The sequence below is a fragment of the Pagrus major genome, chromosome 20 (assembly GCF_040436345.1).
Source record: "Pagrus major chromosome 20, Pma_NU_1.0".
In the NCBI taxonomy this organism is placed as follows: domain Eukaryota; kingdom Metazoa; phylum Chordata; class Actinopteri; order Spariformes; family Sparidae; genus Pagrus; species Pagrus major.
Genome location: NC_133234.1, coordinates 19587206 through 19608687, shown reverse-complemented (window position 1 = coordinate 19608687; position 21482 = coordinate 19587206). Strand labels below are relative to the sequence as shown.

The 21482-nt window shown below is 40.9% G+C and overlaps 1 protein-coding gene across 1 annotated transcript; it reads right to left on the bottom strand.

The window, feature by feature from the left end:
• Positions 1-510: 510 nt before the first annotated feature.
• On the bottom strand, positions 511-20906 carry entpd1 (ectonucleoside triphosphate diphosphohydrolase 1). The gene is made up of 10 exons (XM_073489130.1): positions 20753-20906; positions 11690-11817; positions 11147-11264; positions 7316-7466; positions 6837-6996; positions 6483-6686; positions 5538-5795; positions 4516-4629; positions 4247-4384; positions 511-1088 (listed from the first exon to the last, which is right to left on the bottom strand). The coding sequence occupies exons 1-10, from the start codon at positions 20766-20768 to the stop codon at positions 882-884; spliced, it is 1494 nt and encodes a 497-aa protein (XP_073345231.1). The 5' UTR covers positions 20769-20906; the 3' UTR covers positions 511-881.
• Between the last annotated feature and the right edge of the window lie 576 nt (positions 20907-21482).

The following is a 21482-nucleotide window of genomic DNA, read 5'->3' as shown; positions in this document are numbered from 1 at the left end:
TGTGGTAGTGCAATGTGTGCCATCCAACCACTAGAGGGCAGCACTGTCATTGCACATACAAAAAGTTAGTGGGCATTTATATTTCATGCTGCTTAAGGGAGTGTTTCTTTCTTTCGTAATTATGCTGCAAGAATATGTAATTGTTACACCTGAGGTTGAAAAGGCACGTTGCAGTTTTTATGATTCATGTATTTTGTCAAAGCTGTCCTAGTTTACAAGAGTGTTCAACTAAATGTGCAGTATATGTTGGATGTTTTAGGTTACAAATAATTTTTTACACATTTGCTTGGGGCATAGCTTAAAAAATCAAATCGAGAGTCTTCCATAGATCGTTTTGCTGCTGTTTTCGGTTGTTGTTTTGCGTGTTATTGTTATTTTAATCGACATCAGAACTTGTAATGGTAGTTTTTTATTGAATGTAGTTAGCGTTCTGCAAATAAAAAAGCATCATGGGATGTTTTAGAGCTGATTATTTCTTCATAAATGTACAAATGACAAGCGGATCAAACGTCTTATATAAACTTGGATTATTTTATTTATACAGTATCATATTCACATTGTAATTCAAGACACAAACATGCAGACTGATGCGGGTGCACACATTCAAAATCACACGTTCATACTCAAACATACACACACAAACACGGTCCTTCAACCACGGTGGCAGACCTCACTCCCCAGCGTGAGAAAGTATTTGTCCTTCTGAAATGTCCTTGAATCCACATGAGCCGCAGGACGGTTGTTGTGCAGCGGACCTTGACCTTTGACCTCCCCACAAAGGCTGGAAAGTGTTATTCGCATATCGGTAGAATAGCCCACACCATCACACTCACATACACTCCCTCCCTCGCCGCCACTCATGCTGTACGTCTGTTGTGTGTTTATACGATCTGTGGCTGTTTGGAGCAGCGGGGCCAGAGAGGACGCAGGCTGAGGATGAAAAGGATGAAGAGCAGCAACGCCATGATGGTGACTATGGAGACGTAGCCGGCGTGGGGTAGAGGGGGAGAGTCGGGAGCCTCGGCTGGAATCATGTTGGTCAGATTCAACATGTAGCCCAGCGTCCAGCCTGCGTCACTGCCTTTTATCTGGACACAAACACAGGAAGAGGGAAACTGTCACTGCGCACTGTCATTTGTTGATGTGACACAGTTTGGGCGGATTCAGACTGCAGTTGAATACAGACTTTAAGGGAAAAATGAATAAGCAAGGGGAGAAACGAGGAGTTACTGAATGTTTGATGAGCAGAAAGATCATCATTCACAGATATCAGCCCAAATAAAAACCTACAGGAGACTTTTGCTCATCACGGCAGACGGTGATCTCCATCATCAAAACACAAAATGAGGGAATATAGTTTGGAGTTTAAAGACTTGAAAGATTGTGTCATGAAGAAATGAAGCTGTAGTAAATGCTCACTAAGACACTTGGTATTAAACTGGTATTTCCTTAAATTTGTCACATATTTGGAATTATACAGTATTTAAATGTGTTTAAAATGGGCACTATGCAGTCTTGGGGAAGAAATTTAAACTCAGAATTGTAATATTTACAACATTAATGAGGTAGTAATACAAACTCAAACATATTTATTTTTCCATAACTGAATAAACAAGCTGTTCTCAGAGGAAAATAAAGTCCCAAGAACAATGTTTGAAGCTAGAAAGGTGGCAGGGTCTGCCAAATATAAACAAAGTAAAACAGTATGAAATTGTGTTGTACTTTCAGGTCAGTTTGTTTATTCAGTTTATTCACTCATGAAAACAAAGAGAGTTTGTTTATTTAGTTTGATAGGCATTAAAAAATCAGTCAATGAAGATATTTCCCTTCTGATTAAAACGTTTTCCCCAAAACCACATAGTGCACCTTTAAGTGGAGCCTGAATCATTAATTACTCAAAAAGATTTTTTTTAAAAACCCAAAACCCTGCATTTTAAATTGATGTATCAATCATTTTATTTTTAAAATTAGGTATTTATAAACCCCATTTTAATTTGAAGACTTCATGAACTTATTAAATGAATAATTTTTTTAAATTTATATAAAATAACTCACTATTATTTATTGCCCTTTTAAATGTCATTCAATTGGATGCTTTGCAACTTAATCTGCTTATTTAAGTACTAATTAATTCATTTGTAAAACCTTGTAATAATAAATGCTTTTAAGCCTTTTACATGACACTTTTGATCCTCCATACAGTCACAGCTATTCTCGCTGCTTAGCAACCAGCTGACAGGCAACGTCCAATTAGCTTCACTCAGGTGTGCAGCGCGGCCATTACAACCGCACCGTCTGCTACACAGCTGACATCTTTTAGCATGTTAGTGGTCGCTGTCTGCTTCATGACTCTGTGGTTGGACTGCTAACGCTCTTCATAAGAGGATACTCACTTAATTTCCACCCGCCATTAAGGCCTGAGTCCAAGGTAAGAACCAGCTCTTGTGTTTTTGGGGCTCAACAGGTTGTTGTTTTTGCTGTAAGCTAGCTCTGTGTAGCCTCTACGTGTTTACTGGTGATGTGCTCCTGTAAGTGTGCTTTACTTATTGGTGTGGAACATAATTAATGCAGGTGGCCTACCACATTACTTAACACCCACCTACAATGCAGTATTAAGTTACCTCCCCAGACAGCGTAACAACCATTAACACCTGGACTCGCCCAGCCCTAGCAACCACCATGAAGGCTTGTTAAGTCAGCAACCCACAAGTGGCCCTAAGGACTCAACTAAACTCAGAGCTCATACATGTCTTTAACGACTCTGTAAGGACACTCCCACACAGAGTTTAAAAGCCTGGAAACTCCCCTCCAGTTAGTTAGAACTGAAGAAGCCTCTTGTGAGAGTTGAAATGTCTTCAAGAAACTGAAACAGGTCCAGTTGCCTATGATACAGTAGGTAGAATTACCATGACCTGGATGACCTAAACAACATAATTAATGTAGCAGATGAGCTAATTACCTGTTGTTTGGGTGTATATTGGCACATAATGCGTTCTTGCATTGATCACACTGTTGTGAAAATGACTACTCCTGGTTACTTTTTTATTAGTTTGGTTTTTTTTGGGTTGGGTCCTCACTGAAAGTCAGGTCTCTTGCAGAGGGCAATTCGGGTCAATGGTTGTCTGAAGGATAAATAAGTTAGTCACATTCATAATTTCTCTCCATATGGTATTTAGCAAAGCATACGGGGAATATTTTAGTAAAAAGATTTAAGCACAATATACGCTACTCAAAATTAGTTAGGGGTATTGGGAAATGGGTGCATATAAACATGTGCATGGATGTGCAATAAAAGTCAAATGAAACAATGATTCTGGAGACCCAAAATATTTCACAACATCAAAATTCAGATATGTCACAGAATAAACAATCAAGTGAAACACTGAAATATCCCAATATCCTGACCTAATTTTGAATAGTGTATGTTAAAGCCTTGGCTTGCATTGAGAGCAACATGTGTTGCTGGCTATACATATATTTCACATGCAGGTGTAGTTTTGGAGAAGACATTTTATTAAAAAAGAGATCTTCGGTGATGGATTTTTCTTTAATGCCTAAACCGACTAAATAAACAAACTCTTAGTTTATAATTGGTGAACCCTGCCACCTTTCTAGCTTCAAACAGTGTTCTGGGTACCTATTTTCCTCCGAGAACAGCTTTTTTATTCAGTTATGGAGAAAATAAATATTTCTGAGTTTGTGTTATCATCCTAATTTATATTGTAAATATATATGTATAAATAAATAATTTATTCTCCAAATCTACATTATGCCCCCTTAACTTTTATCAAGATACTATATATAGCGGCTGTGTCGTAGAAGTGGTCGTCCATTAATTGCATGGTTGGCAGTTCAAAGCTTGGTTCCTTCTTCTGCAAGACACTTGCATGGTTTATACGTGTGTGTAGCAGCACTTTGTCTGCTAAGGTAAAAAAAAAAAAAGCCCAATATGCAGTCAGTGAGTCCCATTTAGTTAATTTTACTCCATCTGGGTATTGAGTTATGTGTCAGATGGGAAGGGCTTTGCTTCCATTCAAGGCAAAGTGCAACGTGACTGTTGCTTCACAGAGGGTGGGTACATTCAACGTTGAATATTTCTCTTGTAATTACTGAGAAAGATACTGTTAGTATCTTTCTCAGCTGAGGCTATCCAGAAGGTTATCAACACTGTAGGATATGACTTAAAGGAAGGGGCACAGCTTTGGGTTGTGTGGGATAGGAAAGGAGTGGACTGTGATCTACTGACCTTTTTAATGAATTTTATGTTGGGGTAGGTCGCTGCGGTGAAGTTGTATCCTTCTGTCAGCAGGGTGAGGATGTACGTGCCAGAGAAACAGTACTCAGCCAGATACTTCACTTTAACGTCTGGATGCTGCTGCGTTATCTGTTCAAGCAGTGATATCATCAATGTACAGTATGGGCTGGCTGGAGGACATAGATAAGACAGGAAAGTATATAAATATGGCAGGAAATTTTTTTTGTGCATGTAGAACGGATGCATAATTATGCCCCGACCTGATTCCAAGGAGTTGAGCAGAAGCTTTTTAGCTTATCCCTGACAGCATCCAGGGGAATAGATGTATCAGTCAGATTGAGGAAATTCATCACAAAGTAGTAAGCAGAGAAAGCCTAAAGAGAGACACAGAAAGAGGAAGAGATGATGCAAAAAGAAATTAACTTGTCCTTTCCTGTCCAATATTTCCCATTAAGTACCTCGACTGTGGATCCTGCCACTTGCCATCCTGAGTGAAATATAATCAGGGCCCATGAATGAGAGTGTAGCGGCAGTACAGTCCATCAGGACAACTGTGACACGTTGTGTTTTTATTTCTCACAACAACCATTCAACTTAACTTTCCTTCTTCTAAAGTTTGACATGAAAATAGTGAATGAAATAAGACTTGGGCTGAGTGCAACTTGAGAAAAGATGGCAGCAGTAACTATATTTCAGCATCCGAGGAGCAAGTTACCATGCTTTGCGTGTGCAACTATTTGCAGTGTCGTCACTATTCATATCTACACAACTGGTGTGTTTTATGATTAAATCGTTTGTCGAACTTGTTCATAGAAGTAGCTTCTTAATTTCTAGCATAGACGCATAATGCTTTTTCTTGCCTTACTGACTCAAATTATATCTATAGACAAGTGTTCAATAATGTGTACCACAAATAAAATGCCATTCACCTACATTACACTGGGGTGTTGGCAAAAATCTCAGGGATAGATAAAATAAAACCAAAGTAACTGTGGGGCTAGATAAGACTGAGATGAGCAACAAAACAAATTATTAATTTGTAGATGCAAATCATGAACATTTGAGTGAACAAGTAGCACTCAAAGCTCCAATCATTGTTTATTGATAAGGACAAGTCACGCCCAAAACACAAGTTGCTCAGTGAACTGTGACTATTAATGATTACAACTGATAGATCAGTGTTATATAGCCCCTGTGGTTTGTTTGTGCAACCCTCCGAACAACACGCAGTGTCTCACAGGCCACTGATATATGCTGATAAATAAACACTGTGTGACATTACCCCAAATGGCCCCTGCAGAAGTGGCTGAAAGACCCCATTGAATGAGCACTGGCTGTATTTGCAGTGGGTAAAGTTGAAGACTCTCTTGACGACGTCCTGGCATTCTTGGAAGTTTCCTTTTCCCGTGTGATTGAAGGTTGCAGGAACTTTCTGGGGTTTTTGGTCCGACACACAGGGACTGTCATAGAGGGCTGAGTAGTTCTTCGTCGCATTGTAGCCGGGGTTGAAACAAGGATCTAATATGCTTCCTGGACCTGACTAGGAGAGAGAGGTGTAAGAGACAGAGAGGGAACTAATCAAATTCAAAGTCATTACACATTTCAGCATATCAAATCTCTCCTAAAGCGTAAGTTTTAAATTATCTCAGACTATTTAACATTTAAACAGTCTATCAACAGCCGCGTTTCATCAATGTATTTTTAATGCACATTTTGACGTATTGAATTAGATTTTTTAAACAGAAAGAGTTCATGCACTTAATGGGAGATATACAAACATTTACCTCAGATGGCTGTTTCTGCTTCAAGAACACAAAAAGAAGAAGAGGGAGAAGAAGTCGTTTTTGGTGTTTTTCGGGATAATCGCATAATGTGCGAAAACCCTGCCAGTAGTAGCAACATGTACGTGTGGACTAATGAGGAGACCAAATTATTCCACGGTCTAATCCACAAAGACAGCATCTCGACCATTTTAGATGGAAAACTGCAACAGAACTGGTTTTGCTTTCTTTTCGCGACCTTTCTTTTTCTCTACTTATTGCAGTCATTTGCAACGTAGCCTATGCCACCAACTTCTATTAAAACTATCCTTTTCTTAGCTTAGTTTATTCACTTTAAACCACATTTTTTTCCCTTGCAATATTTCAAAAGTTGGCTTGACAGTTGGATGTCAACACAGCTGATGTTAACAGAGAAAAAGAAATATGCCTGAGACCTCAAAATTTACCTGAGTCTGTTGTGCCAGTGTCATTCGCAGTGCTTGGTCTTTCCCGTAACACAGGAAGCTGTGAGTGTACAGGTTATAATCATTTCCGTAGAGTCGGAAGGCCACAGAGTTGCTCGGTGACTCTGAACCATCATATTTATCAGATACAAAGCTTATCTGAGTGGAGGCCCCTCCAAGGTCAAGAGCACCTGTGGTGTCCAAGCCCTGCAGCAGAGACAAAAGGCAGTGAAGTTAGTGCACAGCAGGTGGACACTGACAGATCCACATTCCTGACTGGCACACAGAAAGCACATCTAAACGTACATGGGGAAAAACGTACATGGATAATATGCATCCAAACACATGCATACTGACCTGTGTGAGGCGGTCGTCCAAGTAGTTGACCGTGACCCAACCGAAGGCGCCCTCCTCCTGGCCGCTGAGTATTCTCGCTCCCTGATAGGAAAAGGGGAACTTCTGCAGGGCTTGCTCCACAGCCGTCAAGACTTTGTCTGATGCCGAGCTGTCCTCTATACTGCAGGCACACACAACACAAATTCATTAGAGTGACTCACATACATAATTCAAATCAATACCGGAGCCTATAAATAATAAATAGACTGTGTTGCATATAATGGATTTGACAGTAACATATTCGCTGCTCTGGCAGTTCAAGTGGAGATAAATCACAAAATAGGAGGATGGAAAAGGCTCCAGATAGCAGCACTTCAGCTGCCAGTGTGAACATAATTACAGAGTTTAAACTTGGGATGAAGTCACCTCAGTGTCAGCATGAAAAGGCAGGCTGTGTTACTCTTTAATGGATGCATGTTTTATGTTTGATTATGTCGTACTTCAGCAGTCTCATTCCTGCAGTAGCGCCCAGATAAAGAGGGGTCTCTTGGTGTCTTTTCCCTGGGACCCACTGCTCGGCCTCCTGCATGCACGCTCTCAGCGATTCCCCTGCCTTCAATGGTTCGCGCGCATAGCTGGAGATACCTGGACCTGCGAGTTGAGCAAAATGTCAAGAAGAGGTTGAAGTCATTCAGTCTAAATCGAGCGGCAATAAAACATAATAAGAGCCTTGAGTTCAAAGATGCTAGCCTGCTCGGGAGTTAAAGGTCATCTTTACCACTTCAAGAATATGGAAGGGAATTTGCTATGGGAGAGAAAGCTCAGTAAAGTTGTTATCAAGATGTCTGCTTCCTGTAAATGTTCCTGATGTACCCTCCATTGAGGAAGTATTCAATTTCAACCCTTAAGTTGTTCTATTTGAGCTTCCCAGTGGGAGAAATTACAGCCAAGAGTGTCCCTGATCAAATATCCAGCATCAGTGTACACATCCTCCCCTCTTGAGAGTAGGGCAGCATTTCAATACCCAACCTACCAGAAAAAGATTTAGGCCCAATCCCATTTCCAATTTTTACCCCTAAGCCTTGTTTTCGAGTGATCCCTTGCCCCTCAGTATAAGGTTACAAGGAGTAGTTGTTGAAAGCTCAGTCGTTTCTTTACGAACTGACATTCCCAACATGGCGCCTTTTGCTGTGGTCATTTCTCTCTTGTTACTGTGGCAATCCTGGTATCATCACAATGCAATTTGCCATTAATCTGATAGAGACAGAAAAGCATGGATGCCCGCAGTTCATTTAAACCTTCACGCTATTGGTCAAGCCACTGCTTTGTTACCGGCTAACAAAGCAGTGCTAACACTAACTTTCTGCACTGATATTAGAGGAGCGGTACAAAGCGCAGCAACTTCGCTGCTGGACTTTAGTTAAATGTCGGGTATCATACACCATCAAAGGGGGGGATGCAACATTGTAATACGTCAAAATGTGGGACTGTCATGAATAAATCAGCAATAGCAATGTAACATTAGCGAGCTAGAGGGACATTAGGAAACTGGTTGCGATTGTTTTAAGCCTTTTTATAAAGGGCCATAATACATTAAAACAGCAGAGAGTTCTCTTGAAGGGCCATGTAGCCCTAACACTTCACCCTACCTCTCTATCCCAACAAAAATCGGGACACCCTACCTCTAGACGTGAACACGCAAAACGTAGGGGTAAGGCTGAGTGGTAGGGGCAAGAGGTGTATTGGGATTGGGCCTTAGCGTGTCCCAATACATGCATGTCAAAATACAGTATGTCAGAAATACCAGGATGTCCTCCTACATCTGGCAGCAGCATACATTTTTGGCTAAACTAACCCACAGCGGAGGATACTTCACGTTCCGGATGACATACTTTTCCAATTGTACTTCAAATTTCACGCCATGAACTACAATGGATGTATAACAGAGGGTCAAAGTTCAAAGTGCAATGTCATGACAAAGACATGATTTGGAACACAGCTTAGGTTCATGTGTTAACTTCTCAATGTACCTGGTTATATGATACTGTGTTATTTTACGTTTTTCCCATTGTAAGAGGAAAACCAGCAATGCTTTAATTTGTCTTGCAATAATTTATGACTTCTACTGCTTAAGACATTGTTAAAACAGCTCAATGAAAGCCACAGTAAAGAATTTGGGCACTGTAGTTACAAACAAACCTTACTCAGGGAAGCGGGTTGGTTCCTTTTGTCTGTGAATTGCTGTCTGGTGCGTATGAAAAGCTTTGATAACCAATGTAAATTACATTGCGAAGGAGGCTGGCACACACCGACGGTTAATAGATAAAAAGCAATTGTTAAATCAACTGTCAGCTGTAATATGATGTGTATTAAAAGCACTTTAATAGTTCAGCAAGCACAATTGGTTGCCTAAGAAAGTGCCCTGAGGATGAGGCACACAGCGCAGGCACAGTTTGTACCACTATCTATGAATTGTTGTCTTGTAACTAATGTCTTGATGAATGATTAATTATTTGTTGGAATACGTTGGCATCTGGCAATCACAAAGTGATTAAGTCATAAGTAGAGTGTCATGGGTTTCATGGGTCACTTTTTAATGAGCCATCCGTTCTGCAGCAATAAATGTAAGTAAATCATTACAATATAACAATCCATGTCCAATTTACATTCATATCTCCAAGTGTCGTGTTGCAAATGTTAATGAGTTTTTAATAATTTTTGCTGCAAATGCCCTGCAAATCTTTTACAGAGGGTAAGAAGATTAGAGCTGAAATGATTAGCTGATTAACTGATTAGTCGCTGGTTGGAAAATCAATCTGCAACTATTTCGATAATTGATTGTTTGTTTTAGTAATTTTTTAGGGCAAAAATATGAACCATTGATTGGTTGCAGCTTCTCCATTGTGGGTAATTATTGCTTTTCTCTGTTCGTCGGTTGTGATGAATTTAATCTCTTTTTTTTTTGGGCTGTTGGTCGGTCTAAGCAAGTATTCAGTTACTCCAGAAAGGAATCAGTTGAACTGTCCGTCTGACTGGTCTTATTGATTAATCAACATGTCAGATTAAAATACAAACCAAACAGAAACTGAGTAGAGTGCATAAATGTCACATGTGCTTATGTAAGCTTTAACCAACCAATTTCAACCAGTAATTTCATGCCGTCCAACCATCAATCAATCTTCAGCTTTCATGTCAGAAAGACGCTGCTGGAGCGAACCGTTTCAGGGGGCCGTGCCTCACTGATCAGGCTACTGTACAAAAACAAAAAATTATAACTTTATTCACTGCTTTGGGTGAAACTGGATCATATATAATGGAGGCCATGTTTTCTGATTTTCCCTCTAATGTCCTCCAGCTGCCCTGCCAAAACCGTCAGTGAGTTTCCTGATAAACTGATGGCTGTATTTGTTGCTAAAGTAACCGCAAGTGAACACGGCCGGTGTTGGGACCAAACACGAACTCTTCGACCAGCTGTAGCCAGTTTGATGACAGGGAATCCAGTTCTGCGGTGGTTTACGGAGTTAAGCTGCTGTTAGACGGTTACTGCCTGCTCGTTTTAGTCATGCAGCTAACACTAGGCTGACTAACTTTAGGCCCCTGGTTGCCAGGAGCCAAACCTGGCAAGAGAACCACCTTGGTCCTGCACTCCCTGTCATCAAATTGGCAGCTGTATCTATCGTACCGTGTTTGGCAAGCACTCTTGTTACTTAATCGGCTTTCTTCACTGGGAGCTCACGGTTAGGCAGAGTTGGCTACTTTGACATCTAGCTGCATGGTGTCAAAGTAACTATTGGCTATTGGCTACTATAACTGGCAATGAAGTCACTCCCTACCTTACTGTTTTTACAGGAAACATGTTAATATGCAGAAGCAAATATCACTCCGCCTTTGGTTTCATGGTAACTTAAAATAAGTCCGATCTGATCCACATCCAAAGTTAATCAGGTCTATTCTGGGAACCCACAGGAAGTGACAATGGCAGTGGTGTCAATAAAATCTTATCATTTCCCGTCCCTATTAACATTCTGTGCCAAAAGTTATTCATATTAATGGTTAACTAGTCATCTATGAAGTATCAATGAATAAGTGACTGACCATTAACAAATCCATTATTTATAACTAATTCATTTTTACACTTTTCCAAATATATTTTCAAAGTTTAAGCTAAAGTATATTGTTCTCGTGTTGCAAATTAGCATATTTAATATCTGTTGGTGCACTAAGTAAAGTACATATTCATACAAGCGTAAGATTACACTTCCTTAGATATTTACATTAGTATGCATTAGCGGTCGTACGCATGAATGTGAGGGCAATTGTGCAGCGTGTACCTTTGACTTTGCAGGAATGTGTCTGTTCAACTCTTCCAGTGTTGTTATCCTTTTCTGCCGGCCACTCGTAGATATACAGAGCTGTGTGGGAGGAACCAGCATCCAGCACAATCCCATACTGGAGTGTGGAGACAGACAGAGGGAGGAATTTTCAGTTCAGTGCTCAGTGACATTAACTCTGGATGAGTTCCATCCTGATGTACTGTTCAAACATTCAGTGTTATGATTGTATAGCCCACAGACAAACTTCCCAGTACTACTATTATCAGCAAAAATATTAGTTTAGTGATGACACTGTTGAGTAAAACAACAGTCTAGAAACTGTAGCTGTGAGATCAAATGGGCTTACATTTCATGGCAAAAAGCAGTGGTGACTTATAATTCTTATCAACATTATATTGCCTTATTTGGTGATAGATTTCTAGAACCAGTACCAGGTTGACAGGAGACCATATTTGGCTGGTGGATCCCACAGTAAAGCACCGGGCTCTCACACATTCAGGAAACAGGCTACAACATTTTTAACATTTTCCTCCACCATACCTTGTACTTTTGGGGGAGGGGCCTGTTCTGCAAAACCGCTACCGTCACCAAGGCAACAATCGCTATGACACCAATCACAGTGATGATGATGGTCACGGGCGTTTGCCAGGGGTTCTTCTCTTTCATCTCTGTGAGCGTGGGCGGGAAAGACAGACAGACAGACAGACAGACAGACAGGAAGGAGAGGCGAGAGGGTTTACCAGGGGGGGTAGAGAGGGGAAGATGAGGGCAGATCGGGGGCAGAAGGGGAAGGAGAGGGGTGTGTTAGACAGTCTTGCATCCAGATGTGAGTGATGTCACAGCATGTTTGTATGTATGAGAGAGAATCCGTCCAGGGGTTTTGCAGAGAGTGTTTAATTGTGTTGTTTTGTAACCAAGGACTACAGATGGATTTCTCATTTTTTTTTGTCTGAACTCGTTCCAAGCTGTTCGTTAAATCAAGCGGAGGTTGTTATTCAGCCACAGCATGTTTTGTAAGGGTATTCCACCGAAATGCTGAGCTAATGCTGAAAGATCAAGAAGATTTCCCCTTCGGGAGACGATTAAAGGGAAACCAGTTGCGCACTTATTGTTGAGGAAATAGCTGAAATGTTTTATACAAACATTTGGCGTCAATCAAAATCAGCCACTCAGCGTTGGCCAACAGTAATTAATAATTTCAACATCCTGTTTCAGGTATTATTTTAATCCTGAGTATATTTGGTCTGCTGCTGCTTTGTTTGGCTCCCACATTACTTCCTAAGTTCTCCTTAAGTTTCCACTGTTTACACACACACTCACACGCACATACACGCATACACGCTCATGCTATTGTGGATAATATGAGCTTATACATCCACAGTTTATTTAGGAATGAAACGGGTTGACAAAACAGGTGTAACAGGATGTCTCTATTCACATGACTGTTGCGATAGAAAAAAGTGATGAACAAGACACCCGCCTGAATTTAAAAGTACACACACACACACACCAGTCGTTGATTATTACCATGCTAAGTAAACTGGCAGACGCTATCTAGGTGCACATGACAGCTGGCAATGTACACACACTCTTAGAGAGACCGATCAGACTGTATAGTAGAGAAAGGCACAAACACACGCACACACACATGTGCAGGACCCGCAGCAGTGATCGTAAACCTGACCTTTGTCTACTGTGGGAAAACACACAAAAGAACTAAAACTTAGAGCGCGTTAAAGCAGCAAGCCAGAGGCTAACGGAGAGCGGAAGAGAGCACTTACCTCTGTTGTCTACTTCAATGAAGTACCAATGACGGGGGAGGGAGAGAGGGAGGGAGAGAGAGAGAGAGAGAGAAAGAGAGAAAGAGAGGGAGGAGGGAGAGGGAGAGGAGAGAATGGACAGAGGGAGGTAGCGGACTGATAAGATGAGGAGAGGTTTTTCCGTCGCGGCCGGACAGAGGATTAGAACAGAGCTGTGTGTGTGTGTGGTGTGTGTGTGTGTGGGGGGGGTGTGTGTGGGTGTGTGTGTGTGTGTGTGTGTGTGTGTGTTGTAGTTCTCTGAAGCACTGAGTTTGGCATTTCCTCCCCAAGCTGGGGCAGCAGAGCTGGTCACTATGGAGACACAGCTAATGTGTGTGTGTGTGTGTGTGTGTGTGAACCCCTTAAAAGGGACTCTCTTCTGCACTTTCTCACTCCTCTCTGGGAACTAATGAGTTACTCACCCCAGCACTACTCTCTCCCTCTCTTCTCTCTGTGGGATGTGTAGGAGGGAGGGGAAGTGGGGACTCCCTTGTTTAGCATTTTTTTTTTTTTTTTTATTACTGGCAGGCTGTGATGTCATCTCTGTGACGGATTGGAATCCCCTGCTTTTCTCCGAGGTGGTGTGTGCGTCTTTTATTTGTGTTTGTTAGAAGAATAGCTGTTACTGGAGTGTGTGTGTGTGTGTGTGTGTGTGTGTGTGTGTGTGTGTGTGTGTGTGTGTGTGTGTGTGCGCACAGACCCAAAACATGACTTGCCTGCAAATTTGATCCCTTCTCTTGCCACAACACATGCACAAACGCACATGTTTAAACATGCACAAGAGAGTTACTGTCACCTTGTTATTTATGTCACTTATCCTTCCCCCCTCGAGGGAGCTGCGTGACTCGAAACCTCTTAGCATTAAGGAAACACACACACACACACGCATGCACACACATAAACCATAAAGCATCCTGTAATTGTTTGACCATACCACTTCTGAGCAAACAATCAAAGTTCATGGCTATATTTCAAACATGACCCACCGGCTGTCTAAACCAGATACAGCCTGGCAGCGGTCTGGCTGTTTATTTACTCACCAAGTAATCTGCAAAAGAGCCGTATCACTCAGTTGAAGTTGGAAAGCGGAAATTACAGCTAGACTATATTTCTCTCTGCTGATACGTTAAAATGTAAGCAATGAAATATTTAAAGTACCAACTTAAAATGTACAAATTCGGGAAAAAAGCAAAGTGAGACGTGTGAACGGTCTCTGGTTGCCTTAGGCAAAAATTTTACACTTGGATTAAAGTCACAGATGTAGAAAAATACAAAACTTGTGATGTCACCCTTGGGTTAACAGCGTAATGTTAAACTTTGCCAGATAATGAAACCAAATCCAAGCATGGCTGAAGAAGCCTGGGTGGAGCTGTGTTTAGACAATAAAGAGACAACTACCAGGGCTTAATGTCAGACACAGACACCTGACAATCATACAAACATGCATCAAAACATACTTGTTTTTAAGTTTTATATGTCTTGTTAAGGCACGTTCAGCTTTCGTTCCCACTTCACAGTGTGCCCTGGATTTTTTTGAGACTAAGGTGGCAAAGGGTGCAAAACATCTGTGGCATGTGCGGCCTTGAGCAGTTTGTGCGGCACATTTTATTGCACCATTAGTGGGAAGATCGCGATTTGCAAGAGAAAGCGCCATAAGGATTTAAATTTTATACCAAGATGGAACAAACAGATGAAAAACGGAGATTGTTACGAATGACAATGTTGATTTCAACACAGGAATCGACATGGAAAAAAACCCTCACTTGCAGATTGTATAATCTTTCCGTGCAGATTACACTCTCCTGACTCTATTTTCTTTTTGATAAAAACAAAATGGCACGGAGCCTGATGGAAAAAAGTGTAGACAAGAATGATGAAGGAAATGAGCTTTCCAATGCGACTGTTGAACAGATACCAACAGGTGGGTCATATGACATGAATGCCATCCAAAAGAAACACTGAACTTTAAATAAAAAAAGAGGATGATAATATAAAACAGAGAAAGCTCTAACATCCAGTACAAAGAGGGCATGTTATTTGTCGAGAGGAGTAATACAATGCAGTATTGATTAAATGAAAAATGTGTTGTCTGAGTTGCACAAACATTTATTTACCTTTTTCTTTTATGATTTATAAAAGTAGCATTATTAAATCCTCTAACATTCTAGCAATATTAAAGTTGAACTGTTGGTGCAACTCGGTCTTTAAAGTATTTTGTCAAAAAAAAAATCTAATTAAAATTTTATCAGTTGGCTCAACCTTTTTATAGTTTGGACAAAACATGTGAGTTTAAAGAGGAATTCTCAACTTTTTTACATTTTATAGGGAAAACATGTGAAACACATTGGTATGTTACAACCCGGACAGCCTCTACATCGCAGTTTAGCCCCGTTGTTCTTAGCCATCAAAAGCTCATACAGCGTGGATCTGAGTGGGGGTCCAACCAATAACCCTGACTGCATTACTGTCTGAGCTGCGTGACACAAGGCCAGCGTCTGGCTTCAGTCGGATTATGGGATTCCTCAAACCTTTCCTCGAAGGCATGTAGCCGCAATGAATAAAACCACATGTGATTGCCCCACATGTTTACTTGTTTAACAACATCTTCACATGCCTTGAGTTAGACTGTCATTACTATAGCTGTTAGTCTAGCACATATAAAATATGAGAGAACATCTGTGATGTGTCTGCTGGTGGAGTAAACAACCAGCCTTGGTATTAATGACTCCATTAATGACAGCTGGATCTAATTACGCAACTCCTGCTTCATTGTAGAACAAAGTCTGTGAGGGAAGTTGTTACAGTAAAGCTGCAAAGGTGCCCCACACTGACCTGAACTTCTCCCTTCCTTCCTGTAACGGTAAGTGTGAGAAGTGTTAAGCGAGAGATGGAGCCTTTAGTTAACAATCAAAAGTCTTTCCATACTTTAATCAGTCAGATTAAAGAATGGAAAGACTGTTACATCAGATACTGTTGATGATGCTGTTGGCAGCCGAATAAACAGATACAGACACGTAGTCACAAACACATGTCGAGACAGAAAACAGGGCTTACCTGAGCAGCAAATTAAGTGCATGAGATCATGGAGGGAACTCTCTTGGAACATGAACACAGACTGAAACACCGGCTTTCAGGCCACGCAAACACACAGGCTTGTTCATTTGCACTTTTATTGACATTCATTCCCTATTGATCACAACACAATGCCTAACCCCATCCCAAACCTAATCTAATCTAAACCCTGAAGTCTTGACCTTCAAACAGCTTTGTAAAGAAGTGAGGATCGACCAAAATGTCGTCACTTTCGAAGACTGTCTTCACTCAGATGCAGTCTCAGGCACACAGATTTGCAGGCAGTGGCAGACTCAGGATGTTTGAGGGGCAGGGGTGGGGAAAAAAAAATAAAAAAAGGCACCAGCTCTCTGCACCCTAGATGTTACTTCACCAAGTTTTGTCCACTGGAAGGACACCCTAGAGGGTACTTTAGTATGTTTTGTCTGCTGGAAGCGCACCCTAAAGGGCACTTTATTATGTTTTGTCTGCTGGAATGACACCCTAGAGGGAACTTCATAATGTTTTGTCCACTGGAAGGACACCCTAAAGGGCATTTTATCATGTTTTATCTACCATAGGGGCATCCAAGGGGCTACTTTCCCTGGCCTCCCCTGCACCCCTCCCCGAGTCCACAAGTGTTTGCAGATACACAAATACACATTGACACAAACGCAACACAATCACGCTCGCGCCACAGCGTTTCCATTTCCGACCCCTTCTCTAAACACGCTGTACTATTGAGGTGAGGACATGATGGTTCAAACTAGGACATGACGAAATAGTGGGAAAAGGAGAGCACGGAGAAATGGGAGTGGAAAGCATAACATCTGCTATCACTCAGTGTATCTTCTGTACCTTGTGAGTGCTTTTTTAATGCGTTTAATGCAAATATTTTAAGATTTTAACGAGATTTTTAGCCAACTAAATGGACAAAAAATATCAATAGGTGCTTGAACCTACTTTTGATTGTCAGGAATTTAAAAAAAAAAAAAACACTGTCGAAGGAGACAAGGGTTTTTAACATAAACATATTTTGCATGCAGCAGACATGAGTGTTGTTTAGAGGAGCAGTGCTCAGGTCATTGACCTATGAAACAATGTTCAACAACTGTGACACATATAATAACAATCACAGCACAAATCGATTTTAACTCCTAATACACATTCTTCTTGTGTCAAGATGACCGTTGACTATATTCACTACCTAATCCCTAAATTTGAATACAATCCTCACCTAAACCTGACCCTGAATGTGATCTTAAACTTAAGTACTGATTCTAAACTATATGAAGTAAGACTAAAACAAAATTAAGTTAAAAGTTCAAGCTGGTTTTTACAAGTTTAAAAGATCAACAAGTACTCTTACTGTATACATAATGGGTTGTCCTCACACAAAGAGGAACGCAACTGTGAAGTTTCTACTGGCACAATGTTTAAAACCAGGCAGATCCTTGTTTGATGTTTGATGACATAACAGACATAAGAGTCTCCACCTCTGTTGATCTGAAACTCATAAATGTCCTAAGATAGTAAAGTAAAACAGAGGAAGAGAGAAAGAAATAGAGGAAGAAGGAGGGTGTTCTGAATCAGCAGATACGGGTTGTTACTTTGCACTTAGCAATGAGTCAAAGGGTGACACAGTGGGAGATCGCCTGTGTGGTTGCTGATGACAGGAAGACGAGACAATTGTAAGGCAGGTCTTAAATTTGTTGTGCTGCTTGGTGGTTAGGCTCGAACAAGTCATAAGCCTATGTGTGGACTTACATGCACATCATGGGATAAAACATGTGTTGCCTAGGTGCAGTCACCACAACTCGCCTAACACAGTGGTAAAACAAGTGTCTAAATCCTTTAAGTATTATTAGCCATAGCACTCAATTACAAGGTAAAGTCCTGCGTTAAATTCTTTGTAAATACATTACAGTAAACAAGACTCAACAAGTACTCATATCTGTATTTTCATCCTTTACGTACAGTTTCAACGCACTTTAAGGAACTGTGAGCGGGTTATGAAACAGTCTCAATTTACCACTGATGTCTCTATATGACCTACATAGGCCAATGAGATACTGTATCTGAACAGATATCTGCATATGAATCTGTTGGCCAAGGACAAGATGTTGGTATGGGAAGTGTTGTGATTTCAGTTTGTAGTCTATTTGGTTAATACTGTTCAGATTACAGTCACTTTTGAGTGTGCTGTGGTTGCATCCAGGCAAACGGTTCATATGGAGAAAAAAGAAACGGGTGAAATGTCTTGCAAATGCAATCTTTGGACCCATCGGCTATCATCTGACAATGATTGAAACATGTTGCATGAATTTTCGCATTTCAAGTTGCTAATTGGACTGTAAGCAATGACTGGTACATGGAAGAAGTCTTAGCCCTGATATCCGTTTTCTATATATCGGCTAGCTTCACTGGAAGCCCTGAAACATTTGCTGTTGCTCCGATTTGCTGGTAGCTGATGGGTTCTGAGACCGAATGAAACGTCAAATTAATCTCTACAGAAATACTTTAGAAATGAACCCTAACTTTAAAAAAAGTTTTTCTGTCTTTTGAGTTGCATAGACCTGGAAGTACGAGAGCTATTCTCCCAATAAATGGAAGAAGACGTGACAATAATTTGAATTGAAAGCACTTAATGATGGATGAAGTGCAGACTGTATTTGATATATTGAATTCTTCCAGTTACTTATGCACTTCAGAGTAAATGGACCATGTTATTTTCCGCTTTAACTCAACAAATGCACCCTCCCAAAAACATGAACATATTGCCAATCATCCTCATGGGAAAACACTTCCGTCGTTCCAGTTAATTGTGCCCCTGAACACAATGTCCTTGAGTTGTTACTGTGCTTCCCACTTCAACTTTTCCAAAGAATCAGACAAACTTTTGTTTGTCCTAGATGTTGAAAGACACAACAATGTTCACTAACCAGCTCTATAAATACTTTTGTTCTGGCTTTGTGAAACTGGCGCATCCTGTAAAAAGGGAACCTCTGGCAGCGTCATATGATGAGAAATGAGAGGAAGCATTCTTTGTCCACCACAGGGAAGTCAAGTGGTCTGTCCTCGCTGATTTTGAGTCCAGTCTGACCTCATCTATAGGACAGACTGACACCAACTGGGCTGGGCTTATGTGCCCTGACCTTCAGCAGAGTGAATTAAAGCCATTGTGGTTTAATTTCAAATAATCTTGTCAAACATCAATAATTGGATTGTATTGGCTACAAAGCTAATGTTATTCCCACAGTGGTGACTTTGTGTTTCATCTAACTGGAGAGCCAGTTGACCCTGTAGATAACGTATCAGCCACTTAACATAAACAAACTGGACATTTGTATGCATTTTTGGGATTGATGGTATCAGCACTGTTGATACCTAAATGGCCTAAAACAAACCCTAATGTGATATTGTGATATTACTGTCAAGTCACCCAAATTACTTACCTCTAGTGATGCCTCGACATGCAGACAGTTTTGGTTTAATTTGTCCAGGTTTTAAGATTTCTGCCCTCACTCCAATACAGAAATCCAGAGTAAATGAGGAAACATCAGCACATAAAATATAAAAGTATCTACGCCTCTCTCCAGGTTTCTTTGAGATTTCTGCTTTCGCACATATTAGTGGAGGTGGATGGAATTTATTTTGCATACTCCCAGAATTCCTTATTTTTTGTCATTTCGGTGAACTGACCCTTTATTCTGCATGGAGAGCCTCATCATATCTTCAGCGTTTACATAAGGTATCAGCCACTTAACATAAGCAAATTTGACTTTTGTTGTACAAACATTCTTGAATTCACTGATAACGATCCTTTTTCGGTGCAAAAAATATTCAGCTCAGTTTATATTAAAGGGGCAAGTCACCAAAAAACAGATTGTTATAAAATATAGTTTTGATTTAATATCTTCAAGTTTCTCTGAGATGTCTACTTCTGTACCAATTAGTGGAGGTGGATGGAATTTTCATTTCTCTTTATTTCTTTAATCAGAGTAAAAGGGATATCCAGTAAGTATTTGGGAAATTGTGCCGATTTTAATCTACATCCGGAGCCAGGTGTCATATAGTGAAACGTTCTTGAATTATTGATGACTAGGCAGCCTAAAATGAACCATTTACTGTCGGTGCAAATAATATTAAATAATATAAAACTCTGCTGTTATAGTACACTTTGGTCAACACATAGTGTTCATACAGATCAGGAAACATAATTACTGAAACAGTAATTAGCTAATTGCTCTGAATCATTTGCACATCAATAAATATATTGAATCATACGTCAGATGTGTTGGCAATAAAACCAACCAACCCCCATCATGTGCAATTAAATTAGCAGATAATGTAATGCAATTACCCTGGGTCACATGCACTTTGACAACCTGACATAAAGATCACATGATCATAAGTGTGCCACTGTTTATCCTCAGCGGCACACGCTCACACGGACTGTAAACCCCCTGAAAAAACACAAACACACGAACAGAAGCACCTGCTAATGCTGCTGGTACACACACGCTCCGCACATGCTATGGAAAAGTCACACACCTGCCCCGCGCTGCTGCGCGCTGTAAGTCACACAGCTGGAAGAGAACACACACTCACATGACACTTAGCATGTACTGTACACACTTCTGGTACATCATCCTACTGCTTGGTACACAGCGTGAGAAGGATTTCCTACTCTTGTGTGTGCATGCATGTGTGTGTAGTTGTGTTTGTGTGCCAGTCATAGCAGTACACCTACCTCTTTGTGCAGACATAGGTTCTCTCTCAGCAGCAACACAATGCTCTTTCTATTCTTTGCCCCTCTCTGTCTCCCCCTCTCTCTCTCTCTCTCTCTCTCACTCTTTCTCTCTAGCCCTCTCTCTTCCTCTCTCTCTCTGGTAACACAGCTCTCTGCTCAGTCCAACGTTTTCAGCACCTCCTTTCACATACACTCGCTTTATTAGGAGAAGCAGAGCTTCCCTCCTCCCTCCTGCTCAGCCCACTCCCCTCCTTCTCAGGCGCCTTCAGCTTTGCCTTCTGTTTCCCCTTTCTCTCTCTCTCTCTCTCTACACCTTTGTCATTCCCTTTGTCGCTGTCACCCGTTCACTCATTCTTCATGCCTCCCTCCCCGTCTCCCTCTCAATCTGCCTCTCTGCCTTAACTCTCTTCCACTGGTGTCTTTTTCATCATTTTCCTTCTGCCTCTCTTTCTCTTTGCCATTGTCTCTGTCTTGTAAAAGTGGGTCAAACATGAAAGCACTGTTAGATCTGGATGGGAGCTGAAGCTGGAGGGTTAGAAGAGAAAAGGCAGCGGGTGAACTCAGTCTCTTCCTTAAACCCTCGTTTTAATAGATGTAATCTAAACACTGGAAATGATCTCTTAATGGCTCCAGTGAAGTTTTTAACCTCTAATAAAGAGCCTATAAAGTTAGGCATTATGTAAGATTTCTACAATCAGGGTGGTACAGCTTTCAGGCCAGGGTGATAAAG